The 13,700-nt window shown below is 37.3% G+C and overlaps 1 protein-coding gene across 1 annotated transcript; it reads right to left on the reverse strand.

The window, feature by feature from the left end:
• Window positions 1–261: 261 nt before the first annotated feature.
• On the reverse strand, window positions 262–8,153 carry LOC116136663 (bromodomain adjacent to zinc finger domain protein 2B-like). The gene is made up of 3 exons (XM_031422337.1): window positions 7,750–8,153; window positions 1,070–1,155; window positions 262–942 (listed from the first exon to the last, which is right to left on the reverse strand). The coding sequence occupies exons 1-3, from the start codon at window positions 7,852–7,854 to the stop codon at window positions 441–443; spliced, it is 693 nt and encodes a 230-aa protein (XP_031278197.1). The 5' UTR covers window positions 7,855–8,153; the 3' UTR covers window positions 262–440.
• Between the last annotated feature and the right edge of the window lie 5,547 nt (window positions 8,154–13,700).

Below are 13,700 nucleotides of genomic sequence, written 5' to 3' on the forward strand. Positions count from 1 at the left end.
AATTATGCTAAATGACCTTTTGCTACTAAAAAATTAGCTGCAAAATGTGTTTTTTTTTTTTAGAGCATTTCATATTGACCTATATTATACATTCAACATCAACAAAATAATGGACACAATATAAAAATCTGATCACTAAATCAAATATCATATTTTCATACATATACATATAATATATCTGTGTATAACTAACAAAAAAATGCCCACCCCATGTACACCATCTAACATATATATGCAAACAATCCTAAAAAGATGGTTCTACCCCATGTCAAAATATCTACTGCCTATACAACAAAAAAATAACCATCAATACCATTAACATGTCAAGTGTCACTAGTTGTGGTATTTGAAATAGTTGTGGCTGATGAAGAGGCTGATGAGGACGAGTCTTCATCAGTTGGAGATGGCAAGCACTGTCGAGTTGGATATCTGCCTCAAAGCTATATAAGAAAATTACCATTAGACTTTCGATACTCTGGCCGTGCTTCATGTGATTTATTGCCTGTTTTGATAGTATATTTTGAAAAGCAGTCACCCTGTGCAGTCACTTCAGGAGTTTGCTTCAAATTCTCCTTATTGAATGAAGAATACAGGCAAGTTTTGCTAGAGGGTTTGGAAGCTCCTTCTTGTTCAACACTTTTAAACACTGTTCTTTTAGTCACTGAGATAGCTTCTAAATTGCCTGAAGGTCTCTTAGAGGAGAAGTTAGGACTACACTTAACTTTACCTGTGCTATTCAATTTCAAACTATTATTATCATCCAAAGCACTAGAATTTCTAAAGTTTTGTGCTGCTGTATTCGAGGAAGGTTGACTTGATACTCTTGCTGCTGCTTTTTCAAATTTCTGTAGCACGTCCCTTTTGTTTTCTTCATTGAGTATGCATTCTTCACACATCCAATCTCCTTCAAGAATCTTGTTCAGTTTTTCACGCATGCAATAGCTGAAACAAAGAAAACAAAATATGGGCATTTCACCCTCCCCAATAGATAAAAAAGGAACACCAGTGCTAGTTTAAACTTATAAATAAAAATAATAGGAAGGGAAAAGATTAGCTTCGTAGGACATACATCTGTTCTGCTCCATCACTGCAAGTGCTACAGATAGCAAGCAAGTCCTCCTGACCAGCATCTCCACATATATCACAAATTCTTACCTGTTCCCAGGGGCAGCAGAAAATAACCACACAGTTATTGAAATTTAAAAGCATTGCATTTATGAAGGGGAAAATAGTAAACCAAATATATAATGATCATGTATGAAAGTGGAGCGGCTAAATGCATGTTGCCAACCTCCAAGTATCAGACTATGTACAGTTAAATTACCAGAAACAAGAAATCCTAAGTTTCTAAAATTTTCAAAGAAGATTCAGACTTTATTGTTTCGGAACATAATTAGGTTGGTATCCTTAAACTTTCCGTCCAATTTTTAAGGAAGTTCTTTTCTAATCCATCCTACTTATTTATTGGTGGTATTTTCTTCAGTATCCCCAGGTGAAAACCAAGATCACCAGAAGGTTTGTTTTCGAAATTCTACCCCATCAAGCTTCAGTATCCCTGTACCTTAGCTCCTAGTTTTCACTAAAGCTGCATTCCATATATTATCTAAGACTCACACAAATCCAGAGAGCTAAAATCTAGTCTGTTTGTGTCAAATGAATTTCACAGGATAGCTAAATTTTCATTACAATATCTTAAAGACTGATCTTTACTAGGTAATAAGAATCTCATTTATTTCCCATTTTGCTTGCAGAATGATGGAACCACCTGCTCAAATAACTCAATTCCAACACACACACACAAGAACTGTATGGAAATAAAGCTCAAAGGAATAAAACTGAAGATTAATATTGAAACAGAAAGAAATAACAGTAGCAAGAAAAGTGATTCCAGTCCACTTCCAGCAATTCGAGGAGCTGGAGACCGCCCATAAAACCTATATGATTCAACTTGATACCTCCCTTATCACACCCTAGCTATTTATACCTAATTACTTCCTATACTACCCTTCCCTAACAACTTTATTCTACCATCCACATGCATGAGAATCCCGTAACGAACTGTAACAAACTTCACCCATTCTTTTCCCTTGCTGTAACCATCCACACTCACACCCCTTTCCCCTTAGTGCCTTTACTCTTAGTGCTGCCCCTTGACTTATAGACTATATTGATAGGGAGTATATCAATAGCAACAACCCCCCCCCCCCCCCCCCCCCCCCCCCCTTCTCCCCCCAGGAGAGCCACCTTGTCCTCAAGGTGGAATTGAGGGAATTGTGTGTTGATGACGTCAAAGGACTCCCAAGTAGCTTCAAAGGGGGGGCAGATCCTGCCATTGAATGAGGACCTCTTTGGTACCATCAAGTAGGGATTGTGTTGCCAGGACTGCTTGGGTTTGAACCTATAGTTCCATCTCTTCGGTGAGAAAATGGGGAAGTGGCTGGACCGAGACAGAGGTATGTATGCTGGCTTTGAGTTGGGACACATGGAACACCAGATGAATACTGGCAGTAGGGGGTAGATCCAGTTTGTAAGCAGTCAGACCAATTCTGTCTAACACTTTGAATGGGCCATAGAAATGCGGGCTGAGTTTCTCATTCAATTTCCTGGCCAAGGATCGGAACCTGTAGGGCTATAGTTTTAGGTAAACCGAATCCCCTGGAGTAAAACTGATGTCTCGACGATGTTTATCAGCCTGCGCTTTCATGTGTCCCTGAGCGGATTCCAAGTGGTGTTTAAGTTCAATAATAATGGCATTACTGTGGTTCAACTGCTGGTTCACGTCTTCCACTGAGGAAGGGTAATCGGTCAGCTTGAGAAGGAGTGGCGGATCTCTGCCGTAGAGGGCTTTAAATGGTGTCACTTTTGTGGAACGATGGTAAGTTGTGTTGTACCAAAACTTCGCCCAAGAGAGCCAATTTGGCCACTGTTTAGGCTAGGAACTGTAGAAGCATCGCAGATAGGCCTCTGCACATCGATTGACCACTTCCGTTTGGCCATCTGTTTGGGGGTGGTATGCAAAACTGAACTTGAGAGAGGTCCTTGCCCTGAAAATTTCCTGCCAAAATTGGCTCATAAAGAGTCGATCTCAGTCTAACACGATGGACTTAGGGAACCCATGGAGCCTAACAATTTCCCTCATGAATATTGTGGAAACCTCTTTTGCATTAAATGGGTGAGACAAAAGGATGAAGTGTGCGTATTTAGTGAGCCGATCAACCACCACAAGAATACTATCAAAACCTTTTGCTCGTGGTAAACCACCAATAAAATCCATCGTCAAATCATCAAAAACTTGCTCCGGAATTGGTAAGGGCTGTAACAGTCCAGATGGCTTGAGGGCTGAATATTTATTGACTTGGCAGACAGTGCAAGCCTTTACAAACTCTTGAATATCTTGCCTTATCCCTTCCCAATACACAATGTTGGACACCCGTTTGTATGTTCTGAAAAACCCAGAATGTCCCCCACCTGGGCTGGAATGGAATTCTGCCAAATGTTTAGCTATAAACCTGGAGTTTTTTGGTAGGACAAATCTGTTTTTATATAGGAGACACCCCTGCCTAAGTCTGTAGTGTGGGCAGTTGTTGGGATCAAAGAGGACATCTTGAATGATAGGTTGTAACTTGGGATCTTGGTGTGCTTCCGTGGCTAACTCATCGTATTCTGTAAATTGAATGACTGAAATAGTACTCAATTCTGGTCTTTCCCGTCGCCATGATAAGGCATCTACCACTGTGTTTGTTTTGCCCGACCAGTAGTGAATGTCGAAGGAGTATCCCATTAGTTTAGATAGCCATTTTTGTTGTTCCGGAGTTTTTATTCGCTAGTCTATGAGAAATTGTAGACTCCTTTGGTCAGTCCTAATGGTGAATCGATTGCCCAATAAGTATGGACTCTACTTATGCACTACCAAGATGATTGCCATTAGTTCCCGCTCGTATACGGACTTCTGTTGTGCTTGTGGTGAGAAGGCCTTGCTTAGATACGTTATAGGTCTGGACTACTGGACCAGGATTGCACCCATTCTGTGACCTGAAGCGTCCGTGTGAATTTCAAAAGGAAGTGTAAAATTTGGGATGGCAAGTACGGGAACTGTAGTTATGACTTCCTTGAGTTTGTCAAATGCCTTTTGAGCTCCCTCATCCCAACGGAATGCATCCTTTTTTAGCAATTCAGTAAGTGGCTGTGCAATACTTCCATATCCCTTAAAGAACCTCCTATAATACCCGGTGAGACCTAAAAAACCCCATAACCCCTTTATGTTGGTCGGCACAGGCCATTCAATCATTGCCTCAATTTTGCGTGGATCAGCTTCCACTCCCTGTGCTGAAATTATGTGGCTTAGGTAGTCCAGCTTCTGCTGACCGAACATACACTTCTTCTTGTTCATTACTAGCTGGTTGTCCTGTAGAATTTTAAGAGTCTGTTCAAGATGGAACACATGAGAATCAAGATCAGGACTGTAAATCAAAATGTCATCGAAGAAAATCAACACAAATTTCCTCAAAACAGGTTTAAAAATGGTATTCATCAGTGCTTGAAAGGTTGATGGCACGTTGGTTAAACCAAATGGCATTACTAAGAACTCGTAATGGCCGTCATGAGTTTGAAAAGCTGTTTTGTGAATATCCTCCTCCTTCACTCGAATCTGATGGTAACCTGATCAGAGATTAATCTTTGAAAAAAACACAGCCCCAACTAATTCATCCAACAACTCCTCGATGGTGGGTATGGGGAATTTATTGAGGATAGTTATCTCATTGAGCGCTCTATAATCCACACAAAACCTCCAGCTCCCATCTTTTTTTTTTTTAACTAATAATACTGGGCTGGCAAAGGGACTAGTGCTAGGCTGGATGATTCCTGCTACCAACATCTCTCCCACCATTTTTTCAATTTCATTTTTCTGGAAACAGGGATATCTATAAGGGCGTATATTGGGTGGTCGAGCTTCTGCCTTCAGGACTATGGCATGGTCATGCTGACGGTATAGGGGTAGCTCAATAGGTTGGTCGAACATTTGGTTACACCCTTCCAATAATGACAATCCTAGGATCTGTGGGTTCCTAATCTGATTCTAGCTCTCCTTCCATAGAACAGAATTCGACTAAATAACCTTCTCCTGAGTACTGGAGTGACTTTAACATGGCCTTCAGAGATACCTCCGTCTTCACTAAGGATGGGTCTCCCTGTAAGTTAACCCTTCTGCCTTCCCATTCGAATTTCATTGTTAGGTTTTTCCAGTTTGCACAGACATCACCCAAGGAGCTCAACCAAGTCACCCCTAAGACCACATCAGCACCTCCCAAGTCGAAAGGAAAGAAATCCTGTGTAATCCTGACACCTTGAACTTCCAGTGGTACTGCCCTACAAACTCCTTCTCCTCTTACCGTGACACCGTTACCCACCATTACTCCAAACTTTTTCCCTGTTTCAATTTGCAAGCCCATTTTGCGCGCCAATTTGACAGAAATAAAATTGTGGGATGCCCCGCTGTTAACCAAAACAATCACTCCCACTCCTTCAATCTTCCCCTTTATTTTGAGAGTTTTGTCAGATGTGATTCCCACAATAGAATTCATGGATAGTGCCAAGGGATTACCTTCAGTATTTGGCTCTTCATCATCATCTAGAACTATTTCTCCCTTCTCTGGATTTTCTTCTTCCCACGCTAATAGGATCTGCAAAGATCTACTCTTACATCGGTGGTTAGGGCTAAATTTTTCGTCACACCTAAAACAAAGTCCCTTCTCTCTTCTGAGCTACATATCTGCTTCTGTTTGTCGACGAAAGTTCTCGCCTCTCGCCTCTGGAGCTTGAAGCTGTCGTCAATGGAGGTGTTTCTCTTCTGTCGCTGGATCTCGTTGACGCTAGGAGGCTTTCACCTGGGTTTTTGTTTGCGTTGAACCATGAATTGGGTCGCCCACTTTCTGGGCTTGGTGTGAACCGTGAATAACCTTCCCATTTATTGTTTTGGGCTCTAGTCAACTTGGGCCTGTTTTTCTCTAACACCCAGTTTTTTTCTTCAACTCGATGGGCCTGCTCCATCACTTCACTCAAGTCCTTAGCCTGTATAATACGCAACTCAGCCCTGATTTCTTCTTTTAAACCATTGATAAAAATTCCCATCAATATCTCTTTTCCTATTTCCTTCAACGGAGTTGTGTGAGCTTCAAATTCTTCACGGTATTCTGTTACTGACGCAGTCTACCTGAGTGCTACTAATGCCTCATAGGCTGCACACTGAAATGATGGTCTGAACCTGTCAATTAGGGCCACCTTAAATTCCTTCCAACCCTGGATTGGTTTTCTGGATTCCAACCATTGATACCAGTTAAGGGCTCTTCCTTCCATGCACATGGCTGCTGCCTCCAATATCTCCTTTTCTTCGTAACAATTAATGTCGAAAAATCTGTCGGCCTTGAAAGTCCAACCAAACGGATCATCCCCGTCAAAAATGGGTTGTTCGAGCTTGCAGATCCTTTTGTCATCTTTCCCACTCTGATTTCATTCACCTCCCTTATCCCTGCTGGAATTTTGATTTTCTGGAGTCTCTGACATTTTCTTCAGGTGACGTTTTTCCTCCCTTTCTTCCCTTAGTCTCATCAATTCTCTCATCTCTGTTAAGTACTCCTTAACACTACCCAAATCAGTTTTCATTATGCCCATGTCTTCCTTTACATTCCTCATCTCCTTTTCCACATTTTCCATTCTATTCTCCATTTTGGACTTTACCATTACCCAACCAGGCTCTGATACCAAATTGATGGAACCACTTGCTCAAATAACTCAATTCCAACACACACACAAGAACTGTATGGAAATAAAGCTCAAAGGAATAAAACTAAAGATTAATATTGAAACAAAAAGAATAACAGTAGCAAGAAAAGTGATTCCAGTCCACTTCCAACAATTCGAGGAGCTAGAGACCTCCCACAAACCTATATGATTCAACTTGATACCTCCCTTATCACAACCTAGCTATTTATACCCAATTACTTCCTATACTACCCTTCCCTAACAACTTTATTCTACCCATCCACATGCATGAGAATCCCGTAACAAACTGTAACAAACTTCACCCATTCTTTTCCCTTGCTGTAACCATCCACACTCACACCCTTTTCCCCTTAGTGCCTTTACTCTTAGTGCTGCCCCTTGACTTATAGACTATATTGACAGGGGGTCTATCACAAAACAATTAAAACATTATGGCATATGCACGACTTCATTTAATAATGGCAATTTACAGCTTGAATCTCTATTACAGATTACAGTTATAATGATAAATATTACAATAAATACATGCTTATTATACTAACTGTAGTCAATAATCTTAAGTTTATTAGTTTACTTAACTAGTGATATGTTATCCTATTATACAAAAATATTCATCAATCCATTGCCATCCAGCCTGATACTCCATTTGGCCACTACGAAAAAGGCAGCAGTTGCAACACAGGAATCCCAACCACAGATCTAGACAACCTCAAGAGGTCACCCCACAGTTAAAAACCACCCAGGTATCAATGTAAAAACTAAATCTTTCGTTTTCATTCCCTGTTAAAGATCCCTTCACTATTTGTTAAACAAAAACACACTGTCTACAATTTCATAACTGTTAAAGTTTTTCCTATGGTCTCTTGTATTTTAAAAATTCCAATAGTTCCACCAAGTGCCATGTTCGAGAAATGTACACCAACTACTATGTTCATATATTGTAATATCAGGGATAGGAATGGTACTTACTTCAATCTCTGCAGAATCAGATACCTTGTTACGGTCAACAGGCTGTGACTCCGGAGGATCTTTAACCACATCAGATCCGTCAACCCCTGCACTAGATTTGAGCATGCACTAAAGAGGTTGCTTGTCTCACTGCTTGTATGATGCCTCCCATTGCATGCATAACATAAAGATGGCGACAGCATATCAACATTACCAGAAAAACCCCGACAAACATCCTCTCTCTTACAGGCATCAAAAAATTCATCAGTGTTTATTCCTATTGGAGATGTCATTTGCTTGGAATGCATACAACATGAACATGGGATGGCACACACGTTACAATTCCTGAGTTGTTCTTTCATATCAATTTCACTGCTTTGGAAATGTCTCTCTCTCTCTCTTAACATGTCCTCTTTCAGTGCCACATGATCGCTACTATGAAAGCAAAAAAAGAAATTATAACCAAAGAAGAAGAAATAGTTATAACTCAATAATTAGTAATTATTACTAAGATGGAAGGTACAAAACTGAACAAGAGATAAATAGCAAGAAGTACAAAGCTGTACTAAAATGAGAAGCATCATCTGATAAAAGGTCATCTAAAAGATTTGGCAACTCAATTATATAACTAAATTTGGGAATGTTGAAGTTACTCGGAACATGACATCAACTAGAGCTAAATTCTAGCAAGTCAAAATTACTGTTACTAGTTCAATATCCATAATTACACAAAACTCAAAACCAGCTCATCCAGAAACTACCCCTCGCATAAGGAAACACTAATTTTAAATAGGAATCATCAAAAGATGCATCAATGTCATTAAATACATTTTTTTCTAATCAAAGCTAACACCATCAACTCCCTCCAGCAAAAGTAAATTCATAACAAACAACGACTCTACACATCAAAGAGTCCCGCATACCATATGCCAAAACAAATAGTGAAGATTAAATTAGTAAACCAAAAACCATAGTCAGCAGAGTAATGCAGTCCGTTTGATCGGTTTCACCCGCAGGCCCTTGTATCTTTGAACTATCTTTCAGTGCCAGAGCTATCTGTAGGCAATTTAAATGAACCATTAGAAAAAATTTTAAATCTGCACAACAATGAAAATAACATAATTTGATATGTCATGTGTCGTAAAATTAAAACACTACATGAAAGAATATTTCCATTATCTTCAAAATAGTTTATTTGAAATGTGTGTATCATCAAATACATAGTACAGGATTAGTGAAAAGAAATATATTTGATTCACATCCCATTAAATGAGACAAAGAACATAGAGGGAACTGAAAACTGCTCACTAGGCATTCTCAATTTAGGCATTGATACATACAACAACATATTGGCCGCGGCATACTTAAAACATCAACAATAACAAACAACGAAGAGCTATCTACCTCAGTTCACTGAGCAGCCAAATTCATACTAAACAAATGGATCAACACACATAACTGAACCATACATAAAAGCTTGACCAGAGAAGAAAAAAGACAACAGAATTGTCCAAATCCTTAAAATAAAAAATAAAAACATTACCGGAAAGAAAAATTTGCAGACAAACGAATAACAGTTAAAAGAAAAAAACCAAATAAAAAAAAAAAATAGAACTTTACTATGTAACCATGCTCAAATGACTGAGGTAATCAAAGAATTGAACACAGAAATGAACTCATTAAGTGATAAGAGAAACATGAAAGAAAAAGTACGTACCTTGGGGTCCAAAACTTGACCACTATCATCATAAAGCTCCGTCACATTTCTAAGCTTCACTTTTCTCATAATATAGAAATCCCCTCAACGTTAACCCATGAACACAAGCAACATCAAAATAGCAACATAAAACAGCTCAAACCCACAAAAACAGGAAAAAAATAAAAGAGATGAGAACACAAATAGAAGCACACTACTTAAGAGTTAAGACTCAGTTCGGTTTCGTTTTTTTCTTTCTTCTCTTCCTTGTGGATGTGTATGACCGCCATTGTATATGTAAAAACTCTCTGCTTTTGGAAACGTTTTCTTTGCTTTCGTTGTCTCTATTCATTGTACGAAAATCAATGCAATGTCAATAAACGAAAATACATCAGCTTCTAAAAATTTGAAATCAGATTCAATGTTACCATGTGAGAGAACTAAAGAATAAAAAATTGTACTTACAGGAGGTTAGGGACTGCCTCATATTGGATGAATGAAGGAAGCCAAGAAGATCAATTGAAAGATGAAGATGCGTGGAGAAGAGATGAAGTTAGGTTCTGCATTTCGAAAATTCGGGCAACAGCGATTAAGATCAAGACGCGTCAGAAGAGATGAAGATGCGTGGGGAAAAGATATGAAATTTGGGTTGTGCGTTTGGGAAATTTGGGGAAAAAGCTATTGCAAAGATGCATGGAGAAGAGATATGAAATTGACAAAAATGCTTGCTTTATATAAGTTAGGGTATTGTGTAAATAACTTAAAAAAGTAAGGGTTCTAATTAGTTGTTTAATTTTGAAATATAATTCTATTTTGCAAATAAGTCAATTTGTAACTAAAAATTTAGTTAGTAAAGAATTAGTGTTAGTTGCCTGTAATTTAAGTCTAGCGGGAACAATAATTTGGGGGGAATATGAATTTTTTAACTTAAATTGGCAACTAAATCAAATTTAGTTGCTGTATATACTTTGGGGCCCTTGTAATTACTGTCCAAATATGAGATATTTTGGTAATTTCTTTTTTCTATAACTAATCATAATAGTTACTAACAAATCCCTAATTATTCGCAACTAATTTAGCTACTAAGGGGTAGTTGCAAAAAATTGTTTTTTGTAACAAAAAATGTAGATGCAAAATATAATATTTTAGATGCAAATTATCAAATTTTGGAGGGAAAAATCACTCGGAAAAAATTGCAACTAAATTTATTAGTCATTAAAGCAACCGGTTCTGTGACTGTCAAAATAGTCGCAAAAAATTAACTTTAGATGCCAAATGTTGGAACATGTGGGCCCCAAAATTTTAATCCTCTTTGCTCGACTAATGTCAATTTAGTTGATAAATGTAGCCTTTTTGCAACTAATTCTTGTTAGTTGCTAAAAAATTAGTTGCAAAATGTCAGTTTTCTTGTAGTGATATATGTGAAAGTTCATTAAGTTTCAAGATCCTGTAACTTTATATTTGTGCAACTTAGGGCATAAAAACATGAATTAATTATTGATTCTTTGTTTATGATGAGTTTGCTTTTAAGTTTACATGTGATATTAGAGCAATTTCAGGTTTAGAGACTGATAAATTTTCCATTAAGTTATTTTTAGGGTTCTTATGGGATGTAGAAATTAATTGGCTTTTTGGAAATTGTGAAATAGGAATGGTTTGGGTAAAATAGATTTAAGAAAGTAGTTTGAGTTTAGAAATTAACAAATTGGAAGGCTGGAAAATTATTCTGAAATGCAAATTTTCAGAATCCAGAAGCTTTTTTTCAATTAAAAAAAAATTCCAGAAATTCGGAATATGAAGTTTACCTAATTTTTCTAGAAATTCGGGTTAATAATTGACCCATAAAATATTGACCCAACCCAATGATTAAAGCCTTATTAAGTGAGCCCATTTTTCAAATCCATTAAAAAATACCCCATAAAGAAGCCCAAACCTATAACCCATAAAGAAGCCCAACCCTTTTTGGTCAAACGGGTCAACCCAAATAGGTTAAAATGGGCTGACCCGAACTAAAAAGTGGGTCAAATCAAACCAGGTTTAGGATCCGAAAAGGTGATCCGGACCAGTCAATGGGTTAAACCGGTTCAGACCGTTGATTGAATCGGTCAATGGTTAAAGTTAACGGTTAACTGTTAAAGTTAATGATAACCGTTAAACTTAACAGTCAATGGTTAAAGTTAATGGTCAACTGTCAAAGTTAACGGTGACAATCAAAATTAACAATGAGGGTCAAATCAACCCAATTTTGTCCTTAATGTTTGTTTACGCGCATGAAATGTGTATAAGTTTCTAAAGTATAATTTTCTTTAAAGAAAGAGTTTGATAACTATATTATGTATAATTTGTTAGTCACCAAAGTGGCCAAATTAAAATATTTATCCCATAGATATCAAACTAAACAAGATTCAATTACTCATGATCATTAGATGCTTTAATGAATTGACATAATGTATTGGACATGAGTAATTTGAAGTTTATATGTTATAGGATAGTTAAGGATCGCCCAAAGGTAGATTAGTTAATCCTATAATTATGAACATAATCATGGTTAATTAATGTACTTGATTAGGTGTGTTTAGTATATCCAAAGATAACAAACATGTCTAACTAAAGTACATTTAATTAAAGATTGCATCAATTAAGTTTAATTATCGTATATTGTCATTTCTCCTAAAGGAGATTTTCAATATATATTTATGTTTTAATGATAATAAATTTTAATATCTGAATCTGAAATTATGTATAAGGTATAAAACTCAAAGCATTAGTAAGCATAATTTTTGTTTTTGCAGCATCTGCTCTTCACGCCTCATCTGTTATTAAGTTTAATGGGTTCAATTATAATGAATGGAGTGAACAAGTCGAGTATTACTTGAGTGTTCAAATTCTCGACCTTGCACTCATGACAGAGAAACCAGCTGATCTCACTAAGAACAGCACTGATGAAGAAAGGTCTTTCCATAAGGAATGGGAGAGATCGAATAGATTGAGCCTAAAATTTTTATGGATGACAGTGGTGAGGGAAATCAATACCTCACTTCCTATCACATAATATGCTAGGGAATTTATGAGATTAGCCAAAAAGAGACTTCTCAGTCTGAAGCCGCTGACAAGTCTCGCACGAGGGTATTAATGAGTAGGCTGACCACCATGAAATATGATGGTTCTCGTAGCATGTATGAACATGTGACTGAGATGTCAAATTTAGCAGCAAGAATTAGAAACATGGGAATGTCTGTGGATGAAAGTTTCCTTGTTCAGTTTGTCATTAACTCTTTACCTCCTCAGTTTAGTCCATTTCAAATTAATTATAACACAATTAAAGATAATTGGAATATGACTGAGCTTCAAACTAAGTTAGTTCAAGAGGAGGAAAGATTGAAGAAACAAGGAGTTCATTTTGTTAATCTTGTGGGCTCGTCTGGAGTTAAGAACAAAGCCAACAAGAAGTATGGAAAGGGCAAAAGGCCACTGAAGATTAACGAGTCTTCTGCCCAAGTCCATAAGAAGGATAAGACTAAAGAAAAGTGTCATTTCTGTAAGAAAGTTGGACACTATATGAGGGACTGCCTGAAACGTAAGGCATGGTTCAAAAATAAAGGGATTCCTTATGACCCAGATCATAAACGACAATGAAAGATTTGTGTACATGGGGAATTGAGTCAAAGCATGAGTTGAAGCCATTGGAACCTATCGTTTAATTTTAAATAGTGGACATCATTTAGATTTGTTTAATACTCTTTATGTACCAGAATTATCCTGTAATTTGATATCTTTATCTAAACTTGATTTAGAAGGATATTCTTTTAAGTTCAGGAATAGATGTTTCAGTTTATTTAAATATAATTGTTTAATTGGTTCTGGTGTGTTTGTGATGGATTGTACAAATTACATATTGATAATTTGTTTGCTAAGACATTATTGACCCTACATCATAGTATAGGAACAAAACGTGCTTTTGTGGATGAGAAATCTGCTTATTTATGGCATAAGCGTTTATGCCATATATCAAGAGAAAGGATGCAAAGATTAGTAAATGATGAAGTTTTACCTGATTTGGACTTTACTGATCTTGGTGTCTGTGTGGATTGTATCAAAGGAAAACAAACCACATCCACAATTAAGAAAGCAGCCACAAGAAGCACATAACTCCTTGAATTAATACACACCGATATATGTGGTCCTTTTGCTGTACCTTCTTTTAGTGGAGAAAGATATTTCATCACTTTTATAGATGATCTTTCACGTTATGGATATATCTATTTATTGCATGAAA

Source organism: Pistacia vera, unplaced genomic scaffold, assembly GCF_008641045.1.
Source record: "Pistacia vera cultivar Batoury unplaced genomic scaffold, PisVer_v2 Contig317, whole genome shotgun sequence".
NCBI lineage: Eukaryota > Viridiplantae > Streptophyta > Magnoliopsida > Sapindales > Anacardiaceae > Pistacia > Pistacia vera.